Below are 26,503 nucleotides of genomic sequence, written 5' to 3' on the forward strand. Positions count from 1 at the left end.
AAAATGCATCTAAATCAAAAAGGAAGAAGTAAATTTTTGCTGTTTACAGATGATACAACTTTCTATACACAAAATCCCAAAGAGTCAATCAAAAAACTATAGAAACTTTCAGTAAAGTTGCAAGCTATAAAATCAACATACAATAATCGGTTGCATTTCTACATACTAATGATGAAACATCTGAAAAAGAGATAAAGAAACTATCTCATTCACAAGAGCATCAAAAACAATAAATACCTAGGACTAAATTTAATCAAAGTGAAAAAACTGCACAATGAAAAATATGTGACTTTGCTGAAAGAAACGGAAGAAGACAAAAACAAATGGAAAGACATTATGTGTTTATGAATCAGGGGAATTAATATTGTTAAAATGTCCATGTTTCCAAAGCCATCTATAAATTCAACACAATTTCCTCATCAAAATTCCAAAGTGAGATCATGTGATCAAATTAAAAGAGAAATATTTTCTCAAATTTAATTAGCTATGCAAATTGTTATAAAAACCAAAATCAAAAAGAAAAATATTCCAATGGCATACTTCACTGAAATAGAAAAAACAATTCTAAAATTTGTACAGAACAATAAAGGACCCTAAATAGCCAAAGTAATCCTGAGGAAGAAGAAAAAAGCTGGAGTATCATACTTCCTGATTTCAAACTATACTATAAAGCTACAGCAACTAAAAACAGCAGGTGCTGGTATAAAAATAGGCACACAGACCAATGGAACAGAATAGAAAGTCCAGAATTAAGCACCAACATATAAGGTCAACTAATATTTGACAAAAGAGCCCAAAACATCTAATGGGGAAAAGAGAATCTCTTCAACAAATGGTGCTGGGAATACTGGATAAACACATACAGAACAATGAAACTGGACCCCTACCTTACAGTACTCACAAAAAGTAATTCAAAACCTAGAAGAAATTGTATGGAAGAAGCACCTTGATACTGGATTTGGCAATGATTTTTTGGTTATGGCACCAAAACCACAAACAACAAAGCAAAAATCAACAAATGGGACTACATCAAATGTAAAAGCTTCTATACTGGAAAAGAAACAATTAACAAAATGAAAAGGCAACCTACAGGATGGGAGAAAATTTTGACAAACAATATATCTGATAATGGGTTAATATCCAAAATATATTTAAAAAAAAACTCATACAACTCAATAAAAAAAAAAGTATTTAAAAAATGGGCAGAGGAATTAAATAGACATTTCTCCAAAGACGGCCAACAGGTACATGAAAAGATGCTCAACATCACCAATCATCAGGGAAATACAAATTAAAACCACAATGAGATATAACCTCACAACTGTTAGAATGGCTATAATTAAAAAGACAAGAGATAACAAGTGTTGGTGAGGATGTAGAGAAAAGGGAATCCTTGTACACTGTTGGTGGGAATGTAAATTGTTTCAGCCAATGTGTAAAACAATATGGAGGTTCCTCAAAAAATTAAAAACAGTCTACCATATGATCCAGCAATTTCACTTCTGGGTATATACCCACAGGAAATGAAAACAGGATATTAAAGAGATATATGTACCCCATATTTATTGTAGCATTATTCACAATCGACAAAATATGGAAACAATTTTAGTGCCCATCAGTGGATGAATGGATAAAGAAGATGTGATACACACACACACAAACTGGAGTATTATTCAGCTGTGAGGAAGAAGGACACCCTGCCATTTGCAACAACACAGATGGACCTTGAGGGCATTATGTGAAGTGATATAACTCAGACAGAGAAAGCCAAATACTGTACTATATCACTCATACATGGACTCTAAAAAGCTGAACTGGTAAATACAGAGAGTAGAATGGTGGTTTCCAGGGGATATGGGGTAGAGAAATAGTTTGTACCTTGTTTAAAGGGTACAAATTGTAATAAGTAGTAAACAAGCCCTAGAGAGCTAATGCACAAAATAGAGAATATAGACAACAATATTGTATTATAATCATCAAATTTACTAGGAAACTAGAGCTTAATTATTGTAACCACTAAAAGTAAATGATTAATTATATAACATGACAGAAGTACAAATTATTGCTACAATGACAATCACATTACAATGCATAAACCTATCAAATTAACATGTTGTACATCTTAAATTTATACAATGTTATATGTGAAATATATTTTAATAAAAGAAATAGAATAGTACCTGGCATATAGGTACTCAGAAAAGTTTGCTGTTTAGGCATTGAATGAATACTAATAGAAAAAATTATCAGGGTAACAAATCTATATGTAATCAACAACTTAGTGTCAAAATATAAAATAGCACACCTTATATGAATATGATTAGGTATCTGCACACAAACACACAAAATTTTAGAAGAACAAGGCAAGACATTTGCAAGAAACTGTGAGCCTTATAAACAAATCCTTACTACCATCTGCCAGACTGTGCCAACTGTTTGAGTTAGACAATGTGATTGCTAAATTACATGTACCGTGACATACCAATAACACTGTTGTGCAATATCCCACCTCCCTCCAAAATTATCTTATTTAGATATAAAACAAATTTCAGGCACATGAAATCCCAGTTTTAGTTTTTCTTCTATACAAGAGATATAAAATATTATTAGACTATTAGAATTAACTGAATATCTACTAGCCCTTCCTTTTCATTGTAATAAATTTCTTTTTCAATAACTACTTCTACTTCTTGAGATCACCACCACCACCACCAGCACCACCACACACCAACAGAGTTAAATTTAGCTATTGAATTAGTTTCTGAAAATTCCTGAGATATAGGAGTAGAGATAGGGGTGGAAGAGTAAAATAGAAAATCTCTTATGATACCAGACTTTTTTTTAACCAAATAAGACTTGTCTTTTTCTTTTCCAAAAGAATAAGAACTGTCTGTTGTGAATGCCAAGGGTGACATAGACACCTAATGGAAAGCTTCTCTTATCTTTACATTCCAGTAATCTCTGAATATTGTTCAACATAATTGCTAACATTAAAATTATGGTAGTCATGGGATACTGTTTAAAAACCATACTCATTTTCTAATTGATGTGAAGTAGGTCACTATTATTTAATATAAACATTTTATATTAAGGCTGAGCTTTTTTTCCCCCTCCTATTTTCAATTGTTAATCCCTAAAACCTTGATAAGTAGAATATTTCTCAGGCACGATGAGTGATTTTCCATTGCTGAATATGTTTTCCGATGTTCTCAAACAGTCATGAGCCTTCAGTGACTAAAGGCTTTGGTGACTTCTGTCACCAGAAAGCACTGAGCTCTGGGATAGATGGTTCATTAGTTTCTAGTTGGTGTGTACTTGTTTGGATTGGTAACTGTCATCATCCATGAATACTAGTATCACTGAACTGCTTTAGTGATTATTTTAGTGGGTATAATATGCAGCTACTAATAACTATGATCATTGTATTATACTTATTTTTAAGTATCAACAGTCTAAAATAGAGGTTCCATTCTCCTGCTACTCCAATGTTGCTTTAATATGATATCTAATTTCCTAAGTGGATTTCAGCTCTTTTGCTGCTGTCATTATAGCAAGTCCCAATAATAAGCAATGGTTAGACAGGGAGATACGTTTAGCTCAGGAGGAGGATGAAGGCATTTGTACTGCTTTCTAAATGTGCATTCTGCTCTAAATTCATAAATGTACTCACCAATGGTATGACTTTCTGAGAGTTCTACTGCAATAGATTAAAAGGTACTTGAAAATTTTTTACCCAAGTAGGAAATAAAATTTTGATAGGTTTCCTTGGCTTCCAGGTGTAGGCTTTGACTTCCTATAGCCAGCACGGTAAAGGTAAAAGGCTCTCATGAACTCACTACTCCCATTTCCTCCCTTATATCCTATGCTCCAAGCACTGATTGTCAGGAATTTGCATTCCTGAAATTGCCAGTTTCTCATTTCCTATACTTTACTTATAATGTTCCTTCTGCTTAGTATGCATGATTATCCTTGGTGCCACCAAAACATTTCAATTCTTAGTCCTTAATGACAAACATAATTTTTTGTTAAAATTAGATTTTTCCTTCCTATCTCTAAATTTAAACTCAGATGGTTTTGTTTTGTTTTTTTAAATTCTCAGAACTGACATTCAGTAATAGCCGGCATTCAATAAATGATGAAATCTGCCTCTGGATAATTTCATTTATTTGAAATTGAGCTTAAGAGGCAGCTCTTTGGGAAATCTTCCCTGAAGATGATCCAATGAACATTTACTAAGTACTTTTAAAGTGTGAAGGTATTGATATATGTTCATTTGTGGATGCAAAGATATATATATTCCTACAGAGAGGAATCACAGAGAACAAATGGTTATCTGAAAAAAGAGGTCAAATATCTGTCATGCAGTCACTCACTTCCTCCAGCTAATCTACATTATCCCTGCCAATTTTATATGTGTATGCGCGCGCACACACACACACACACACACACACACACACACAAATGCTATCTATTTTATGACTAAATTCCTCAACTAAATTTACCATTTCTTTCCTTTTCCCCTTCTTTCTCATGTTGAAAATGACATACTGGAACAAAGTTAGGCATTTCAATCATCATCAAGAGTACAGTTTTCAACCAAGAAATTAGTATATCTTGCCCAAAACGCTATTATCTTCATATAATATCTTCACTTGGAGTAACCAAATGAAACAACCAGAGATAATGCTGAATTTCGGTAAATAAATTCTTGCAAATTCTTTTTTATTTCTAGAATACCTGGCCAGGTAAATCCAAGGCTTACATATATGGAGACTGTGGACAGGTCCCTGTCCCTAAAGAGAAGTATTTTCCCTCAAAGACACATATAAAGCATAACTTCTTGTCTACTAAGTTACATAAACAGGACAAAAATTTAATACACCTAGTATTTTTATTAATAAAATTGCTATTTATGATTGGTTATTAAGATTAGACCCAAAGTTTTTGTAATATAATTTCATAACACGGAGACTCTATAGGATATTTTAAACAAACTTTCATAAAATAAACCCTATTTTGATTACTCCAACTTGTGTTTGTTTTTCCTAACATTACTTATAGTACAGAAACAATTTGTGCACTAGATTGTATAATTTTATGGTTTATTTCTTTTATAATGTTTGTGATAATCTTTTATTTCCAAAAGTTCTGTCACCATCTGAAAGCATATTTCTAGATTTTCCCCTTCTTTTTTCTATCTCAAAACATGATTTTAGGTACACAGTAATCAACTCATTTAAATAATTATCATATGGGTATAATCACTATAAAATGTATGATGAAATGAATTATGCATACCTTGCGTAAATGTGCTTGCTAAAGTTCATTTGACAACTTAAAATTTTAGAAAGGCGTTTGAATATGGCATCTAAAATTGCAGAGCTCCATAAAGATTAACAAGTTTTTTTTATAACTATGTCAACAGTTACACAAATTCAATTTAACAACATAAAAAGAATTTACCCCCCTCCCCATGACAGTTTAAAAAGGCCTCAAGATGTTGATTCCTGAGACTATAGTTTTCAGACTTAATGCCTTGGTTATTCAGGGTTTCAAGAGCAAAGTGTGTCAAAACTCACTAAATTTTTCAGAGCCCAATGTTCAAAGTATCAAAAGGGTCATTTAAATACTGTGCTGGGAATAAGGAAACTAGTTGATTTAATACCACAGTTTATATTTTAAAACTTACACATATTTGGCCCAAAGAGGAGATGTAAAAATTGTAATATAAGAAGTTACATAATTCTATAAGACAGGATGGGGTTTATTAAGGACAGATTCTAAAATGGGAAGATAGTTTTCTTTTCATGACAGGGTAGAATATTTGAAATGAGCTTAGTTTCACAAATTTCAAGATTATAAAGATAGAATGAGGGGGATTAGCTTTGCTGAAACTATCCAGATGTTTGTAAGAGAAAAAAACAAATCTACTCTCACTTGGAGACTTGAACATACCCCTCTCAGAAGATGATATTCAGAAAATAAAAAATATTAATGAAAATCTGAAGGGATGTATAAAGGAAAAAATCAGTAAAGCACAAAAAAAGTATCAGGAATATAACATTAGGCCATCCTAAAACAGGCTGCAGATTTAGATTAAAAAGATTACGACAACTTCATACCAATTTAAAAAGATTAGAAACGAAAAATTCCTAGAAAAAATTGACAATACCTAGAAAATATGAAAAAAACTAGAAAAAAATAAACAAAATAATGTTTAACCATAATAATGTTAAACAAAATTATCTTTAAAAAGGAAAAACATTGGGCTTCCCTGGTGGCGCAGTGGTTGAGAGTCCGCCTGCCGATGCAGGGGACGTGGGTTCGTGCCCTGGTCTGGGAAGACCCCACATGCCGCAGAGCGGCTGGGCCCGTGAGCCATGCCCGCTGAGCCTGCAAGTCCAGAGCCAGTGCTCTGCAACGGGAGAGGCCACAACAGTGAGAGGCTCGCGTACCGCAAAAAAAAAAAAAAAAAAAAAAAAAAGGAAAACATTATTCTTAAAGAGAATAGAAAAAGAAAGTTTTCCTATTGGTTTAACAGAGTAAGCTTAATTTTCACTTTAAGTTATCAAGAAGACTTCTGGTCAAGACAGAGCAACACTGTCTTGACTGTGCTGATTCACTGCCTAGTCTCCCCTCCGCCCCCACTCTTCACTGGTTTCTGTGTCCTTCCCTTCAATAGAAAAGAGGAAGAGAAAAAATTCTGGCAGGCAGCAGGGCCTTTTCAGCAGCTTCTGTGGACTCATAGATTTCCATGTCTTTGTGTAAGAGATCACGATTTCCCAGGGGTAGTATTCCTCCTTGCACACATCTACCTTGTGCAAGTATCAATGAACAAGAATAGTCTTTAAGGGCCTAACAGAGGGCTGAGAAGAGCTGGAAGCTGAAGTCCATCTTCTATCTGACAGCAAGTCCCAATTCCTGAGCTGGTCAGTCAAGACACTTCCGGCCAACTTGAGGCTCCAGCCACATGGGCAAATCAAGGGCTTTGAACATAACAGATAATCAAGCCTCCCCTCCTCTTTGGCCTCAGTGTGGACTGATGCATTTCACACTCCTTGAGAGAAATCTGGTTCCCAGAAGTTTGCAGACCTCTGTGCTTGATTACTGTACATCTGCCCAATCTCCTTCCCCTGTCCCTGGCTTGGAGTATCTCAGGGTATTATCCTTCACCCCCATCTTGGTGGGCTTCATGTGAGTGTCTTCTCTTCCCTGCTGACTTGCTGACAGCCATAATGTATGCAAAGATAGGGAAACTCCACAACATCCCAACCCACACCCCAGTGTCCCTTAGTAGACACTCTTTTCCTGGGGTGGATATATATATATGTACTCTTGCTCTCTCGTTTGTGCTGCAGACATTTTGGAGAACATGAGACTAGAAAGGAAATGAGACTGTAGGGGTAAGGGAGCCTATCCAGTAGGAGGGAGGGAAAAATGGGACTGGATATTTGGGTTACTAGAAGGCTACAGCAGGAACCATGTGGGAGGGAGGGGGGATGAGTAGATTGAGGAAGCCACTCTGTGGGCATTTGTGTGCTCCCTGGTGGAGTATCCTCAATCCTCTCTGAGCCCAAAGACCTCTGATAATTATCCTATTTCATACGTAAAAAATGGGGCCAACACATTTGAAAAGACAATTTGAGAGAAAACTAGGGACACCTTAGTAAAGCAGGGCAAACCATCGGAATGCACAAGGATCTCAATCTCCACCTGAGAGAAGGTGACCCAGTCTGAGACAGACAGGGAACACTGACTCTTAAAACTTTCTCTCACCAAAAACAAAAGGCCCCAGTGTCTTTCTCATGGGGATGTTTAGGTCTTTCTCTCACATGAAGGTCCTTTTCTCATATGGAAAATGAGTTTTCTACGCTCTGAGAACTGTCATTTTTCTCTCTTTCTCTCTGAAGTAGCAGTTTCCACACTCTCAATCAGGAATGCAATCTTTTTCTCAAACACAGTAATGCCCGCCCCTGTCCACACACCCAGCGACAGACACACAGAGGAATGGAGACTGAAAGCAACAAAGACACAGAAACACACACATACAAACACAAATAGAAATACTGACTCATAGACACAGGCCAATATACACAGATGGGGGTCTCTATACTCTCACTATTGATCTTCATTGTATTACTCTGTTTTAGTTTGCTACCCTGTTTTAACACACCCTGAAATCATCCTATTTATCTTTTCAATTGTTCATTCTCATTATGCTCCATGTAGGCAGGGACTGGTCAGATAAGCCCACTGCTGTAGCTCCAGTTCATAGCAAGGGACCTGGCACAAATCAGAGATTCAGTAAACATTTGGATCAGTAATTAAAATTATCCTCCCACATCTAATCACCTGCATAAAGCATTCACCTTCTCCCTGAATTAAGCTCAGCATGTTTGTAGTATATCCCTTTGGGCAAGCAGCCCCTGATGCCCCAGGCCAGGGCCCCTTCCCCATCTGTACCCTCTCTATTCACACCAGTCCCAGCACCTATCTTGTTGCTGGCCTATGAGTGTGGTTCTTCCCACCAACATATGAAGATAAGCGGAAAAACAGGCAACTGAGAGAACTCCAGGGCTTTTAATAAACAGAATCCAGAGCCTGCCCCGACCTGGTATGTAGTCAAAAATCAGGCTGCACTCAAGGAGTTTAAGTCCATCCTGCAATGTGGGTGAGGCCAGAGAGCTGGGGAAGAGGAAGAGAGGGATTAGCCCAGGGTAGGCTGGATATGGGGATAATGTACAAAACTTCATCCATAAGATAAACTCCTTGCTCCTCCCCATGTCCCATCCCCTCCATGAATAGCGGAGCACAGAAACAGAGACAGATAGACCAGAGACCCTCGCTCCTGCCATACCTACAGTCCAGGGACACCATAGCCTGAGTTGGAGTCTGACCTAATCTAGGATCCTTCCCCATGTTGCTGTCTCCCAGGAAGCCATGGTAAGCCTGTATCTCCAGCAGGCTGTGGGTTGTTGGCCTTGGGGAGACAAGGTATGAGCAGTGAGTAAGATTCATCTCCCAGCTTTTCTCTCTGCCTCCCTGCCCAACTGTTCCATCTTTCATTCACCTTGGAGGACACACATTCATCTCTCCCCATGGTGTCCCGAATGTTCTGCTCCTGGGGCTGGGTCAGCTGCTGGGGCTTATCCTTAGGAAGATCCAACTCTTGTGGCACCTCTGCCTCAGCCTCATGGAAAAGCAGCTTACCCTGAAGGGTGTATAGCAGGTGGAGGAAGGTCTGGTGCCTGGAAGGAGGAGGTGGGTGTGAAGACAGGGAACCTCAGCTGAACCACCCTGGGTCTGTAGCCCATGTTCCCGGCCTCACCTCTGCAGCTTGTACTGCTCCTGCCCTGCCTGCTGCTTCAGGGTTCCAAGTTCCTGATATAGCTGTTCAAGCTCCTGCTGAGTTCCTGTCTGACGCTCCCTCACCTCTGAAGAAACCACTGCCAGATGCTGCAGACGCTTCTCCTACCAGGAGTGAGAATGTAGACACGGTTCCTCAGATGCTGACGTCTTAGAGCCATTTCCCCAACCCCTACAGCCTAGAACTAGCTGGGGGTTCAGACGCACAGATGGAAAGAGGGACTCTACTCACTTTAGGCAGGACCAGGGGCTTAGAAAAAAGGAAGGGTCAGAATGTGTTGTTAAAAGGTGAGGCACTCTGAAGAAAAGGAGCACAAATATGATGATAACACTTATTTAGTTTGCTATGTGCCAGGCACTATTTTAAGCACTTGCTGTACCAATTACTTAATCATCATAATAACTCTATAGAGTAGATGCTATTATTTTCTTCTTTCACAGATGAAGAAACAGAAGCAGAGAAAGTTAGGTGACTGCCCAAGATCATGCAGTGGTAAGTGGTGATGCTAGGATTCAATTCCATGTTGGTACCCATGCTATAATGCCTCACTGGAGGAAATAGAATAAAGGTTTTCTAGGACTTGGCCCATGCAATAGCATGGTGGCGAGAAGAGGTATTTTCCTAGGTGAATGGACCTACCTGTTGTAGCTGCCACTGCTTCTGGACTATTCTGAGTTTTTCCATGGCCATTTGCTTCTGCAGGTAAGCAAAGGAGGGGAACAAGGAGAGGAGGAGTGCATTTTTATGTTTGGATTTCTTTTTTTTTTTTTTTATAGTAAGTCTTTGTTGGTTATCTATTTTAAATATAGCAGTTTGTACATGTCAATCCCAAACTCCCAATCTATCCCTGGCCCTCACCCTTCCCCCTGGTAACCATAAGTTCATTCTCTAAGTCTGTGAGTCTGTTTCTGTTTTGTAAATAAGTTCATTTGTATCATTTTTTTTTTTAGATTCCACATATAAGTGATATCATATGATATTTGTCTTTCTCTGTCTGACTGACTTCACTTAGTACGATAATCTCCAGGTCTATCCATGTTGCTGCAAATGGCATTATTTCATTCTTTTTAATGGCTGAGTAATATTGACGGATGAAAGGATAAAGAAGATGTGGTACAGGGGCTTCCCTGGTGGTGCAGTGGTTAAGAATCCGCCTGCCAATGCAGGGGACATGGGTTCAAGCCCTGGTCTGGGAAGATCTCACATGCCGGGGAGCAACCAAGCCCGTGCACCACAACTACTCTGCCTACGCTCTAGAGCCCGTGAGCCACAACTACTGAGTCAGTGTGCTGCAACTACTGAAGCCCACACGCCTAGAGCCCGGGCTCTGCAACAAGAGAAGCCACCGCAATGAGAAGCCCGCGCACCGCAACGAACAGTAGCCCCCACTCGCCACAACTAGAGAAAGCTGGCGCGAAGACACGAAGACCCAACACAGCCAAAAATAAATAAAAATAAAATAAATAAATTTATATATATATAAAAAAAGATGTGGTTCATATATACAATGGAATATTACTCATCCATGTGGTTGGATTTTAAAAGACAGCCAGTGGGTCCAACCCAGCATGTTCACCCTTTTCCTCCTCCTCTCTGCCTGCCCTCTCCTCCCCTCATCCTTGGTTCACCTTGGCCTGGAGTTGTTCAAGGGCCTCCTGGAGCTTGGCCTGCTTCCTTTGGGCCTCCTCCACCTTGGGCAGTGCCTGGGTCAGGGAACTTGTGATGGCCTCCACGTGCTCTTGGTAGGTGGCCTTCAGCTCTTTCCATTGCTCTTTGACTTCAATTGCCTTCTGCCCTGAGAAGAGCCAAGAGTGAGGGAATAAGTGAGGTTGGCCCACCTGCCTGCAACACTGGGGCTTCAGTCTTCCCGTCAGCCAAACAGCTGACTTGACTGATGTCCCTCTTCCTTCTTCACTAGGGAAGCCCCTATTCCAACCCCCTGCCCACTCACGGCTCGTGTCTTCAGAGGCCAAGGGGTTCAGGTCCTGGGCAGTGCCTTCCTGAACCAAGAAATTCTGCAGGAAGTCTACTACTTGAAGCTGGCTGCAGAGGAGCTTGTCTTTCTTCCGGGAGTCCTGTTCAGAAGGAGGGTGGACGCAGGTAATATTCTTACCTCCTTGTACTATAGGCCAACAAGGTTACCTTCCAGTCTGCTCACCATTATCGCTGCCCAGTGTCTCAATAGGAGGACCCAGGAGCAGTCCCTGGCTTGTGAAAGGCTAGCTCCCATCTTGTACGCACCATCACAAACTCAGCCAGCATCTGCACGGGCAGTTCTGCCTCCTCCTGAAGACCTAGAGGCTCCAGGATGTCTGCCACCTTGGCCAGGGCCCTGAAGGGGCAAGAAAACAGGAGAAACTGCAGACTCCTGGGGTCCTAGGTCTAGTCAATTTGTGTGCACATGCACATATGTGATTACGTGTATTAACGCTGAGTCTTGTCCTGCCTAGCACTGGCTTGAAGGGCCATCTGGGACCAGGAATGGTGTTTGTACGGAAGACACATGGAGGTAGTAAGTGCCGTGAAGAAAAATAAGCAAAGCAAGGGGAATAGGAGTGTGGGGAAGGAGCTGTGAGTTTAAATAGGGAATGTCTCACTGAATAGAAACCGTTTGAGTTTCTGAAATCAGTCATGGAAATATACAGGGAAGGGGGGAGCCCCGCCACGCAGAGGACACAAGCTTGGGGGCAGGGTATCAGAGTACTTGAGGAGGAGCTAAGGACAGGGGGCTGGACCCCTGGGTCTAGGCTCTCCAGAGTTCTCCCTTGTTAGCGGCCGTAGCAGTCCATTAGGAGGCGGGGATGGGGACAAAATAATCCACTGGGAGAGTGTGTGTTGGACAGGGGTGACAGAAATTGAATGGCCCTCTCAGCATGTCTCCTAGGGATGGAAAGTCTCCTGTTAGGATGGTCGATCTGCGAAGAGACATGGAGGGTTAACAGAGATGGAACGGTCCCCTTTCAGAACACACCTCTGGGGGGTGTGCGTACGTGGTGGGGGACGGACAGTCCCTCATAGCCCTTACTCCTGGAGAGACGCAACTGTCACCTCAGGAACCTAAGACTGGGGGCTGGGATCAGGATCACTTCACGGCTTAGTCGACCCGCAACCGCTGTAAGGGGTGGAGGGGAATTACTGATTTTACTTGGGACCGCGCAAGGTCCGCCCCAGCCCGGCCCCGGCTGCCACCTGGCGAGACACACTTACTCTCGGGCAGCGGCCTCCGCCTTAGTCTCTGCCGCCTCCATCATTCCCCGGGCCGCGCTTCAGCTCAAACCTCAGTCCACTTTGGACCTGCCGCGCACCGCGCGCCGGGACAGGCGATTGGATGTCCTGTCAGTGGGCGGGAATCAAGGACCATTGGGCACTCTCATTGGCAGGCGCAGATTGGCGCGTTAGCGCGCCCCGTTGTTTGGCGCAGGCGCAGTTGTTGCTGAGCCCTGCAGGCGCGCAGAAGTTCTACGCCTGCGCAGTAACCCGTAGGCGGTGCTGAGGTTTGGAGGTGCGGCTTGAGCTCGCTCAGTGGCGCGCTGCCTAGTTTTCAGAGTGAGAGAAAAGACGTTTGCTCTGTTTAGCTTTTAGGGGCAACTCTCAGAGTTACCTTTATTAAAAAAAAGAAAGAAAAAGAAAAAAAAATCTGCCCTTGAAGGAGAACGCTGGGTCTGTCTTCCGAGACACTTGGCATCAATAACGGATAACTAATCCTGGAGACTGAGGAAACAAATAATCAGCTCAAAATGCTTACAGCCTTTCAGAGATTTTCCAGGATGCGGGTTTGGGAGAGAAAACCTAAGCACAGCCCAGCGAATTGCCTGCGTTGACCGGTTGGAGCCGAAAGTTTGTGGGAGACCAAGGCAGGTAATGACCTCCAGAGTATAGCAGAAAGGAGAGGGTTGCTCAGAGAGAGAACTCGGAGTTCTGTAGAGTTTTCTCCAGTACTCTGCTGAGTTCTGAGCATCTTGTGTTTGAGGAAACTACCCCGAAGGGGTTTTAAGGATTCCCAGAGATCACTTAGGGTCAGTAACTCCTTCCACCAGTCAGGCTAGAAAACTTCATAATCCATGGGACGTTGGTTGGCGTACACAGACAGGTTTTGTCTTAGTAATAGGGCATTAGCCCTAGACACCTCACGCCTCTAGTGCCACCTAACAAATCTTAAAAGCAAGGCCCAAGTGGATCAAACGGTTAACAAATCATTTAAGTATATGATAGATCAAAGTTAAATAATATTTATAGAAATACAAAAATGTCCAGCAACCAGTAAGGTACAGTTCACAATGTCTGGCATCCAATTAAAAACTACCAAGCTAGAAAGAGAAAAACAAATATTGTATGCCAACGCATATATATGGAACCTAAAAAAATGGTACTGATGGACCTAGAGGCAGGGCAGGATTAAGACACAGACATAGAGAAGAGTTGAGGACACAGTGGGGGAAGGGGAAGCTGGGACAAAGTGAGAGAGTGGCATGGACATATACACACTACCAAATGTAAGATAGATAGCTAGTGGGAAGCAGCCGCATAGCACAGGGAGATCAGCTGGGTGCTTTGTGACGACCTGGAGGGGTGGGATAGGGAGGGTGGGAGGGAGACGCAAGAGGGAGGGGATATGGGGATATACGTATATGTATAGCTGATTCACTTTGTTGTACAGCAAAAACTAATACATTGTAAAGCAATTATATGCCAATGAAGATATTAAAAAAAAAACAAGCTTGCAAAAAAGCAGGAAAAGAAAACCCATGTTTAGGAGAAAAATCAATCACTGTTCAGAATAGAAATAGATGCTAGAATTAACAGACAAGGGTTTTAAAACAGTTATGTTCAAAAAGATAAGCAGAGGTATAATCAAAAAGATAATAAGAGGTAAGGATATGGAAAAAGTGGACTGCTCACGTTACTGGTAGGAATGTAAAATGGTGCATCTGCTTTTGGAAAACAGTTTAGCAGTTTCTCAAAATGTTAAACATATAGTGACCATATGAACCACAATTCCACTCCTGGGTATATATCCAAGAGAAATGAAAACATGCTCATAAAAACTTGTACACACATATCCATAGTGCAGCATTATTTACAAGGGCTGAAAATTAGAAACAACCCAAGTCCCTTCAGCTGGTGAATGGAAAAAACAAAAATCTACATCCGTTAAATGGGGTATTTTTCAGCAATAAAAGAGAATGAGGTAAAAATACATGCTAAAACATAGATAAGCCTTGAAAACATGCTAAGTGCCAGTTGAAAGAGAGCAGATATTGTATGATTTCATTAATGTGACATGTCCGGATTAAGCATATCTGAAGAAACAAAATAGATTAGTGGTTGCCAGGGCTGGGAGCTGGCACGGGAATGGGGGAAGGTTGCTAGTGTATGGGGAGAGACTGCAAATGGACATGAGGTTTCTTTTACTGGGTAAATAAATGAAAATGTTCTAAAATTAGACTATAGGGAAGGTGGAACAATTCTGTGCAAAACAACCACTCAATTTACACTTTAAATGGATCTTAATAAAGCTCTGAAAAAAGTTAAGCAGAAATATGAAACATGTAATAAAGACCTAAATCAAACCTGTAGAGGTGAAAACTGCAATGTGACGGATGAAATTAAATGGAATTAATAGCAGATTAAACATTGCATAATAAGAGATAAAAGAAATTGAAGACATAGTCTTAGAAACTAACACAAATAGTAGAAAACTAAAACATAAAAAGAACAAAGCAACAGTGAGCTGTGGTACAATTTCTGACAACCTGTGCTTTCCATAAAGGACCTTCTTGCTTGACTGAGTCCTTCCTGCTTGATGAGTCTACTTTTTAGAACTTTCTAAATATTCTACATATACAATACAGTGGAGCAAATAAATGACACTTTCTGAAAAGTACATTTGATTGGAGTAACAAGGATTGACTATCAATCTCTTTATGTTTGAAGGTTTGGGTACCTTTGATCTATTTATCACAAATTCCCACAGAAATACTGCCTTTTGAATAAAATCCTTTTCAAATGTTTGAAATGACCTCACTTCACATCTAAATTTAAATATTTTAGGGTAAACTGAAGACCAAATCATTAAAAGAGCAAACAATAAATAGCAAATCAAAATGACATACTGCAAGTTGAACTTGAATGCAAGTTGACTTTGGACTATACATAGCACAGATTTGCCAGCTCTGGGAAATTCCCTGGAGGTCCAGTGGTTAGGACTCTGTGCTCTTCCTGCCAAGGGCCTGGGTTCAACCTCTGGTCGGGAATAAAATCCCACAGGTAGCGCGGCATGGCCCAAAACAAAAACAAACAAACAAACAAAACCCAAATTTGCCAGCTCTGTTTAACCTTCCACTTGGCTCTGATTTATAGAGATCTGACCTAGAATTCTAATGAAAATTACTATAGATAATAAAAAAGTATGATTCCAAGTTTCCTCCTCTTTCTCTGTTTTCTAATCCACAAGCCACAGCCACATGTGGCTATTTAAATTTAATTACAGTTAAATAAGATTAAAAGTTTATTTTCTAAATCACGTTAGCCACATTTCAGTGCTCAATAGCTATGTATGCCTAGTGTCTGCCATACTGGACAATGCAAATTTTGGAACATTTCCATCAATGGAAAGTTCAATTGGACAGTGATGATTCATAAACTTTTAGGTACATTAGATACATACATCCTGTAATTTATGTACAAAAAGTTTACATTAATTTCAACAAAACCAACAGGGTAAAAAACAATTCTGTAGCTTAAAAAAGTCACATTTGCAGTAAAGAGGTTGCAAGTGTATAAATTGTATGTGTTTTTAAATTTAAAGAGTTCTTGTTTGCAGCTTATCAAACTCTAATGCCCTCCATAAATTATATTAAAAAATTTTGTATTGCTCAACCGATCTTCCCCTGTTGTAGAAGGTAACAGCACAACCAGGAAGGATGTAAAGCAAATTCCCTTAAGCATATAATTGATATGGGCATTATATTTTCATTTATTAAGGTGGAAACATCTATTCAGTCATTGAACAAGTGGAAAATGTTTTAAAAAGCATATGTTCCTAGAAATAGAAAATTTCCTCACTCATTTTGACGCTTTCTTTGTGTAGTGCACGTGAAACAGTTCTGAAAATAGCACTTACCTTAACACTCAGATGGAATATCAGCTGCTTTATTGGGATGCATGAAATGATTGTTGGAGCAGATTCATCTGAGATTCATAGAGCATTAAGTAAATATAAGTAATAAGATAAGACATGTGTTTGCAATTGTCTATAGAAAAAATACCTCCAGTACTTTATAAAACATTGAAAACAAAATACTGTGCTTTGGGGACTGATTTCTATTTGTACAGAAGCTCTGTTTGGTATATCCAGTTCTGCCAGCATTGCTTTAGGATTTAAAGTTGTATTTCTACATCTTCTCTGCCCTGTCGCAAGGTCATCTAAATGAGTCATGGGAAATCCAGTGAATAAAACATTATATATAAATAGGTATATATAGACATAGATACACATACATCTGTCTATATCTCTATACATATCTTCATATGTGTTTGTATATCTTACACAGTAAAAATTAACTAAAAAGTAATATTTTAAAATCGATTTAATTTTCTCCTAGTATTTTAACACCAGGCTTTTCTATAGCTTCACTGATTTTTTGCTTTCGATGTCACAGTCACTCTCAGAGTACTAAATGTAATTCTCTTCTGATATTTATTAGTTCAGAGGCTAAAGCAATAACAATGCAGGTAAATAAAACATATGTGCTAGGCCATTTTCAAAGGCTGCTTGAAAATTTTATTCATTATGATAAAACTATCAAAAATATCTCCTCTTTTCTACCTTCCTAAACATAGGAATATTTCTGTGTTTATATCACTTTGACCATTAGTTGCTGGATGTCTTCTTCTATATTTCAACTATTCTCCAAGCAGGCCCTCCGAGAGCTTACACAATTTAGTCTGCTGATTTTTTTTTTAATTGTTTTTGGTAATAGTAACTTTTTAGGGTTTTTTTCATTCACAAAATATATGATGAAAATATTGTTTAAAAAGTTGGTAAATAATTATTGCTTTGGTGTAGGTGTTTTAATGCATTAAGCAAATTGTATATCTGATTGGAACATCTATGCAGTAAGCTAAATATGTGGCAGACAAAACAAATAATTAATCAAAAAGTGTTGACACTCAAACTCTTTTTTTTTTTTTTTTTGCGGTACGTGGGCCTCTCACTGTTGTGACCTCTGCCGTTGCGGAGCACAGGCTCCGGACGCGCAGGCTCAGCGGCCATGGCTCATGGGCCTAGCCGTTCCACGGCATGTGGGATCTTCCCAGACCGGGGCACGAACCCGCGTCCCCTGCATCGGCAGGCGGACTCTCAACCACTGCGCCACTAGGGAAGTCCGACACTCAAACTCTTGATGAGGAAAATACTTTTGCTTTTATCAACCAGTGAATATATGCTTTGGTTTTCGTGTGTGTGTGTGTGTGTGTGTGTGTGTGTGTGTGTGTGTGTGTGTTTTCAGTCTTGCTCTGGGAAAAAGAAATTCCCATCGGTTTACTTACTTTTTAAAAACAGCTTTATTGAAGTGTGAATTATGTGACAAAATTTATCAATCATAAATGTAAAATTCAATGATTTTATTATATTTACATAGAATTGTGCAGTCAGTTTTAAGACATTTTTATCACCCCTAAGAGATCCACTTTGCCTGTTTGCAGTGAATCCCTTTTTGTAGCCCCGGGCCCAGACTAACACTGATTTTTTTTCTTTGTCTCTGTAGACTAGCCTTTTCTGGACATTCCAGAAACATACAATATGTAGGTGTTTTTGCATCTGGCCTCTTTGCCTTAGCACAGTGTTTTGAGAATCATCCATGTTGTAGCATACATTGGTAATTTGTTCGTTTTTATTGATGAATATATTCCAATGTGGAGATATACCACAAACAATTTATTTGTTCACCAGTTGATGGAAATTGTACTGTTTCTGGTGATTGACATGTGAATAATGCTGCTGTGAACATTCCCAGAAAAGATTTTTGTGTGTGTGTGAACATATGTTTACATGTCTCTTGAGGAGATACCTAGTAATGAAATCACTGAATCACTTGGTAAGTTTATGTTTAACTTTTTAAGGAGGTACCAAGGTATCTTTCCAAAGTGGTGATACCATTTTATATTCTCCCCTGCAATATACGAGGGTTTCAGACTTCTCCACATCTTCACATGTTATGCTCAGTAGTTTTAATGATAACCATTCTAGTGGGTGTAAAGTAGTATCTCGTTGTAGTTTTAATGTGCATTTCCCCCAATGACTAATTATGATGGCCATCTTTTCATATGTTTATTATTCATTTATACATCTTCTTGGGTGAAATATCTATTCCAATATTTTACAGTCCTCACTTAGAAAAACAGGGTTAATTTTTTAATTAGTATTGAGTTGTAAAAGTTATTTCTATTCTATGTAAAAGTATTTTTTAATCAGATACATGATTTGCAAGTATTTTTTCCCAGCCTGTGGCTTGTCTTTCATTTTCTTAACAGTGTCTTAAATATTAAGAACACTTTGCCTAGCTGAAGTTATGGAATGTTTTTTCCATGTTTTCTTCTCAAAGCTGTATAGTTTTAATTCTTACATTTACATTTATGATTCATTTTGAGTTAATTTTGTGTACAATGTGAGATAAGAGTCTAAATTCATCTTCCTGTATATGGGCATTCAGTTGTTATAGCACTACTTGTCAAAAAATTATTCTTTTCTCATTTAATTGTCTTGGCACTTCTTGTCAAAAAATCAACTGGCTAAAAATGTATTGTGTTTCCTGGACTCTCAATTCTATTTCATTGATCAACATTCTTAGTCTTACAGCAGCACCACATTGTTTTGATTTTTGCATCTTTTTATAGTACCTTTAGAAATTGGGAAGTGTATGTCTTCCAAATACTTCTTCCTTTACAAATATGACTTGACTCTTCTGGTTTTGTTTTGTTTTTGGCCACACCACGTGGCTTGTGGGATCTTAGTTCCCCTTGACTATTCTGGATCTTTTGCATTTCCATATACATTTTAGGAATGGATGATCAATATCTATCAAAAGGCCTGCTGGGATTTTTTATGATTTGCATTGTATTAGGTTGGAAGATACGGATAATGATTTTGGTTTGTCTCTGTTTTTTTCATTTATTTTTATTTTTACCACTGTGTGTTATTACAAAGCTAGGCTGCCAATAATTTTCAGGGAATACTTGGTATATTTATTGCATAAGACAGTGAACCAGCCAAGTGTCTCCAGGAATCCTCTGGAACTGGTGAGGCCGAACTCTAGGTAAACACTTCTCTCTCCACATAACTATCTTAAACACCAACTAGAGGTGGACCAGTTAGACTTTGGAAAAAATTTAACGTTCAAATCAAAGTATTTGACACAATAACCTCACCTTGTTTAAAAGAAAGCAGGCAGAAGATTAAATACTTTATTAACAGGACACAGTAATATTTTATTGACAAAGCTAGATAATTTGCTCTGACACAATTAGGTGTTTTTTCCTTCATAACTGCTCTCTCTGAACATTTCAAGAGCTGATCATCTTTGTGTTTTGAAAAAAGCGATGGCAACTTCTAAACTGATGTGCAAATTTTGAAATTTGGAAAAGAAAATGGATTAAGTCCTCCTTAAACCTGGCATCTGTGGGAATTTTGTTCTGCATGGATGAAATTCACATTTATTAATTCAAGGCACTAAGCTAGACTTAAAAAAAAATTCTTTCATTTAATTGCCACACAGAAACTCTCTGAACTAACTTATTATTCCCGATTAAGAGAAAAAAAACAGAAACTCAGGAAAGCCTAACTGAAGTAATTTTACCAAGGCCACAGAACTACTGTAGTAAGTTGCAAACCTAAATCTGAAATATGTCTGACACCAAATTAGCTCTTTCTATGTGAACTGATTGGAGTTAGACCTGAGAGATTTTCAGCAATAAAATTGAGCCTTTGTTGAAGGCCTGTTTTTCTTATGTCATCAGCATCTTATTCTCTACCTGATTCTCAGTAAATGTTTTTAAAATTGATTTGAAATTGCTTTGTTTTACATTTTTTAGAATTTTATTTTATTTATTTTAAATTTATTTATTTATTTATTTGGCTGCATTGGGTCTTCGTTGCGGTGCGTGGGCTTCTCATTGTGGTGGCTTCTCCTGTTGCGGAGCGTGGGCTCTAGGCGCACGGGCTTCAGTAGTTGTGCCGCGCAGACTCAGTAGTTGTGGCTTGCGGGCTGTAGAGTGTAGGCTTAGTAGTTGTGGCGCATGGGCTTAGTTGCTCCGCGGCATGTGGGATCTTCCCGGACCAGGGCTCGAACTTGTGTCCCCTGCTTTGGCAGATGGATTCTTAACCACTGTGCCACCAGGGAAGTCCCTGCTTTGTTATTTTGCTTTTTTTCTGTTCTACCTACATGCAATAGTAGTGCTTTACCCCCCAAATATGTGTGCCTTATATTTATGGTTTCTGAAACTTTAAAAGTTTATTTATTGGGAATTTCAGTTGAGAGAGGACATATCTTAGTACAAATAGTTTTTTAGATTCTCTTCAATTATAGCATTTCAGTGACTAGCATTTTCAACATTGTACATTTTCAACAGCTGAGAGAGTCATATTTCATCAGAGGAAATTAGTTGCCCCCTGAAGATGCTGAAAATCAGGTTTATTATAGCACAATTCATGGCAAAAGGCAAAGAACATGGTCTTTATAGTAAGAGATTCAGGTTCAATTTCAGTTCAACTACCTAGTGCATTTGTGACCTTGGACAATTTAAATGAAATCATGAATTATATTTTCTCATTTATTAAATAGGGATAATGATGAGCAGGTTTCTTGTGAAAAACAGAGTAAAATAATTTTTGGAAAATATCTTGATCTATGTTCGACACATAGTGGATGTTATTAACATTTTAGTTTCCATGTCCATCAGCCGCTTTTAGGAGTCATATTTAACTAAAGCCAGAACATGAATAACTGCAGAAATTATTTGGGAATAGTCTGTCATATAAGTACTCAGTAAATGCTTAAACGTATACAACATGGATTAGACTTGTTTTCCAATAAACTATCTCCTCCAATTGCATGGTTGTTTAACATGATTTACAATTTTTACCTTTCACAATGCCCTATTATTCATTTTTCAATGTCAACTTAGTCATTAAACTTAAAACTCTAATTTTGGGTTTCACTAAAACAACTAAGAAATACCCTTCCAAAGACTTAACATTTAGCTCATAAAGCTATTACTGTTTTACTATGAGCTATGATTCTGAGAATCAGTGATAGTTTGATGTTTGCTACAACTGTACTTTGCTGGAATTTTCATATTAACATACGACATCTTGTTTTAGGAAGAATCTCCATGTTTAGCATCTAAATTGCAGACCATAAGGTATTGCCTTGGTTTGCTAGTTCCAGATGGATAGATTCTATCTTACACCCTGTTCCATTCCCTGTTTCAGTCTCATTCTTCTAACAATGCTAAGCAACCATGCAATTTGGATATGAACCATCAGAACCAAATTGCAAGACCCTCATGAGAAAGCATATCTTGCTAGGAATAAATGCCCATGAAAGCCTTTTGAATCATTTCTAATCACTGTCTAACCCTCCAGCTTCTTACTCTTTGTTTTCTGACAGTAATGAACCAAATCAACATGGTGAAAGCCTGAAAGCTAAAGGGATTATTTTTCATTCTCAAACTCATTTTTATGTATCTGTTGCACTTATAATCATGTTTAGATTATTCCCATTGCTTTCCTCTAATTTTGAAGGGAGATAATTTCACCTTATCTATATAAATCTTTCCCTTTCAGTTCAAGAAGAGTTATCTGTTTCTCTTCGTAGATTAAGCTAAGTGCTAAATATATTTGTTTTTTACCACTCAACAGCTACAGAGAGTTCACCCAGGGGCAGCTAATATCTCATAGGTGCACAAAGTGGGTGGCTTGGAAAAGCAAGGGGAAGAACAAAGACATAATCTAGGGATTTCCCCCCATTTCATCCTTATACATCTACTCTACAATATTGCTGTAGAAATTACTCATCCCTTTGAAATTTTTTATTCTGTTTAAATATGATTATGAGAAAAAAGTCATAAATCTTCAGGTAAATTTATATTTCCACTAAGTGAAATGCATTTAAAAATAAAACTCAATCCTGGCAAACATGTCCCTTTATATCACATAGATACACTATGTTCAAAAGCAATAATTTAGACAGTTATTTTAGTTTCCAAGGAAGTAAAATTTTTTAAAAATCATGGTGACTAAAATACAGGTTTTCATTATTTCAGTGTCACAATGTACTGTGCCATTTTGAAAGTAGTGATTTGCTGGTATTTTTGTCAGTTATTTTGTCAGTTTTAAATATCTAAATATCAATATTTTTATTAACATGTACAAAGATACTATTGCCTATATTAAAATTGTATGTCAAATGAAATTATATCAAAAAACCCTTCACTCATTACAATTTTTCCAAGGTATTGTATTATAATTATATATCCCAAGGTATCTCTTATAAGATTAATCATCTTTTCTTAATTCAGTTAACGATTTGTATACAGAGTATGGTTGAATTATGAGTTGGATCTATTCTGCCAATCTCTGTCTTTTAATTTGTGTATTTAGACATTTTAACATATAAAGAAGTTATGTATATGTTGGGGTTTAATTTTGTCATTATTGTTTCTGTTTGTTCCTGTGTTTCTTGTTCCTTTGTTTCCTTCTTTTAGCCTTAGATTACCTAAACATCTTTTAGAGTTACATTTTTATTTATTTACGATGGCTTGAGTATATCCACTTGTATAATTTTCTGCGTGGTTGTCATAGGTATTGCTGTATACATATATAACTTATCACAAGCTATTGTGTCAATGTTTTTTTTTTTTTTTTTTTTTTTGTGGTGCGCGGGCCCCTCACTGTTGTGGCCTCTCCCGTTGTGGAGCACAGGTTCCGGATGTGCAGGCTCAGCGGCCATGGCTCACGGACCCAGCCGCTCCGCGGCATGTGGAATCTTCCCGGACCGGGTCACGAGCCTGTGTCCCCTGCATCGGCAGGTGGACTCTCAACCACTGCGCCACCAGGGAAGCCCTGTGTCAATGTTTTACAACTTAGAAGTGTAGAACATTTGCTTCTCTTTAGGTCCCTTTACCCTCTTCATTTTAAAAATATAATTTTCTAATACATTTAGCACCACATCAGATAGTTATAACTTTTATTTTAATCAAAATATTTGCTAAACGAAGCTCATGTGATGAAGAATAGTCTATTATACTTACTATCCAGTTCATTGTTCTTCTTTCCTTTCTAAAGATCCTTGTCTTCTGTTATCACTTTCTTTGTGTTGAGAGAGCTTTCTTTAGTCATTATTTAAGGGTAGATTTGCTAGCACAAATTATTTTAGTGTTCCTTTGACTGAGAATGTCTTTATTTCCTCTATTCCTGGTGGATAGTTTCATCACTGGATATAGAATTTCTGGTTCCTTTTTAGAATTAACAGTTCTTTCACCACCTAAAAAAATGTTGTGCCACTTCCTTCTGGCCTGCATGGTTTCAGATAGGAAATCCATTGTAATTTAAATTGCTGTTCCTTTATGGGTAATACATTCTTTTCCTCTGGCTATTTTTAAGATTTTTTTCTTTTTATTTAATATTTAGAATTGTAATTTTGTTATGTCTTGGTGTGGATTTCTTTGGGGTTGTTTGAGGTTCTCACATGTTTGAGCGTGTAGACTTGTTTCTTTTGCCAAGTTTGGCAAGTGTTCAGCCATTGTTTCTTCAAATCCTTTTCCAGTACCACATTCTTTCTCTTCTTCTGTATTCTGATAATATGAATTTTTGCTCTTTTAAATTTTTCTGCTGAAACTTCTGTTCTGTTGGTCTGTCTTCAAGTTCAGTGATTCTTCCTTTTCATTGACACTCTTTTGAGTACAACTAGTGAGTTTTTTAAAAAAAAGTTCAGTTATTGTAGTTTTCAATTCTAAAATTTCCTTTTAGTTATTTTATGTAACTTCTATTTCTGTGCTGAAATTTTCTTTTTTCATGTGTTTTGTGAGAATTTGTAATTGATTTAAAGGATTTTTAAGGCAGTTGCTTTTAAAATCTTGTCAGATAATTTCAGTATAAGATTAATCTCCATATTGGCATTCCTTGATTATCTTTTCTATTAAATTCTGGTTCTCCAGTTTCTTGGTATAATGAATGGTTTTTTCAATTGTATCCTGGACATTTATTTTGTTGGGGGACTCTTTTTCCTAAGTATTCTATTTTAGCAGGCAGTTTTTCTGTTTAAGTTTAGTGTGTAAGTTATAGTCTACTTCTCTGACTTTAATTCCTATGAATATTTAGTTTCTGAGCTCTTGCAATGTTATTTTTGTCTTCTTTGTTTTCTGGTGCTGCTGGGACTCCTGCTTAAGCCCTATTGGAGCCATCTGTGGGGGCACTGAGAAGTATTCTGGATGAGGCAAGAATCCACTGGGCCTAGTCCCCTTATACCACTGGGTAGAAGCCAGGAAGTCACAGGGCTTTGCTATTGCAGTAGATATGAGAGGATGGGACCACTCTCTGGGCCCTGGTTCTGGATTGGGTGATAAGAGAGCTAGAAGTTTGTTTCTGCTGCTGCTGGGAGATCACAGTACTCACCTGACCTAAGGTATGGAGCAGGGGCTGGGGTGGCTGAGGCTTTGCTGTTGCCACTGCTGTTGGTGAATTGGATCATCAACAGAGGCCCTCTTTGTGGAGAAGTGCTTGGGGTTCCCCATCAGATCTCTGTTAGGTTTCTACTTTCCCAGTCCTTTGGTTAGAAGGAGCAGGTCTGTTTTTTCTTTCTTCCTCCCTCTCTCTTTCTTATTCTGTCTTGCTATCGATCTTTCTTTCTTCCTCTCCTTTTGCCTTTTTTCTTTTATGCCTGTTGGTCATTTCTTGTGGCAGTCCTCTCCATTGCCCAGTCCAAGGTATATGGGAGATGAAAAGAAAACCCAGGTAACTTGCCATGTTGTTATTCTTCAAATCCTGCACTCTCTAGCCAGTACACATTCTTTTTTCAGATTTCAGATTTCTCTTACTGTTGTCTATGAAATAATTTCCAGGGTATATAATTATACTTAGAAGGAACAGAGAAAAGTGAGTCTATACTCTCTTATTCCTGAAGCCTTAGCTAGTATTTTTATAGCTGTGGTTATAGCTTATATTTTTTATGCTTTAGCAATTACCATTGATCTTAGAACACACTAGGTGCTTGGCAAAAAAAAAAAAAAGTGAATAAGTGAATTAGCAAATGAGTGGTTGCCTAAATAAAAGGAAAGAAGGAAGGAAGGAGGGTTGGAAGGAAAGAAGGAAGAAAGGAAGGGCGAAGTAAAAAAGGAAAGAAAGAATAAAGGAAGAAAAAAGAAAAGGAAAGGAAAGGAAGAATGCTTTTGTCAATGGACTACTTTAATAACAACATTATATATTGGAAAGAGCACCAGCCTCAATTGTGTAACTAACCAATGTAGCATTATTACCTATCAATTTAAATTCTATAAACTTATGTTTTCTTATTTATAAAATTAAAGGCTTTACTTAAAATTTGTCATCCCTTCCAGTCATGTATGCTGTGGCTCTCAAACAGCTTTTCTGAAAGTCACAATTGACGCTGTACCTAAAAATCATCTGCTATAGAGCTTATAGTTGTGACCCCTGAGGCAGCATGCAAACCCTTTGATACAGCTGTGCAGTAGTGGGAAACAGCAACAAGTCGATTGAATTGGTGTAAAACAATAGCGGATTCTGTACATTTTCCCAATCCATGGCATATGTAGGGCATGAGTCAAAGGGGTTGAGCTGCCAAAAATGAAGGGCTCAATAGAGCTTTCACCTGTGAGCAGCTGGTCACACACTTGTGGTTTTCCATATATGTTCACATATTGAGAGAAAACCATCCACTAGCTATTATCTTTGAACACCAAGGACAAACGTATCATGGATAATGTCCATCCAACTGTTAATGCAGTCTGTGCCTTTGTTGGAACTTCTGTTCCCAGGCTAATAGATATTTCATTTAACTGATAACTGCCTTCTTGATATACCATTAGCACCTAAACTTTTTATGTAAGAAGTAACTAAGA

The 26,503-nt window shown here is 38.3% G+C and overlaps 1 protein-coding gene and 1 long non-coding RNA gene across 4 annotated transcripts in view; one reads left to right on the plus strand and one right to left on the minus strand.

Annotated features, from left to right (window-relative positions):
* Positions 1-1,950: 1,950 nt before the first annotated feature.
* Positions 1,951-12,674, minus strand: ZWINT (ZW10 interacting kinetochore protein). Of its 3 annotated transcripts, none has more exons than XM_067710153.1 (9): positions 12,575-12,674; positions 11,609-11,699; positions 11,319-11,442; positions 10,996-11,162; positions 10,007-10,063; positions 9,329-9,471; positions 9,071-9,248; positions 8,898-8,980; positions 1,951-8,283 (listed from the first exon to the last, which is right to left on the minus strand). In XM_067710153.1, exons 1-8 carry the CDS (start codon positions 12,616-12,618, stop codon positions 8,903-8,905), a joined length of 882 nt encoding a protein of 293 aa, XP_067566254.1. In that variant the 5' UTR covers positions 12,619-12,674; the 3' UTR covers positions 1,951-8,283; positions 8,898-8,902. The 3 variants fall into 3 exon arrangements, with proteins under 3 accessions (XP_067566254.1, XP_067566252.1, XP_067566253.1); XM_067710151.1 differs by having other exon boundaries at positions 1,951-8,685; XM_067710152.1 differs by having other exon boundaries at positions 1,951-8,685; positions 8,858-8,980.
* A 187-nt stretch (positions 12,675-12,861) lies between these two features.
* Positions 12,862-26,503, plus strand: part of LOC137208450 (uncharacterized) — a 385,078-nt gene continuing 371,436 nt past the window's right edge. The window contains exon 1 of the long non-coding RNA XR_010935640.1: positions 12,862-13,225. This is a non-coding gene — a long non-coding RNA (uncharacterized lncRNA). The remainder of the gene's footprint in view (positions 13,226-26,503) is intronic.

Source organism: Pseudorca crassidens, chromosome 16 (genome assembly GCF_039906515.1).
Source record: "Pseudorca crassidens isolate mPseCra1 chromosome 16, mPseCra1.hap1, whole genome shotgun sequence".
Lineage (NCBI taxonomy): Eukaryota > Metazoa > Chordata > Mammalia > Artiodactyla > Delphinidae > Pseudorca > Pseudorca crassidens.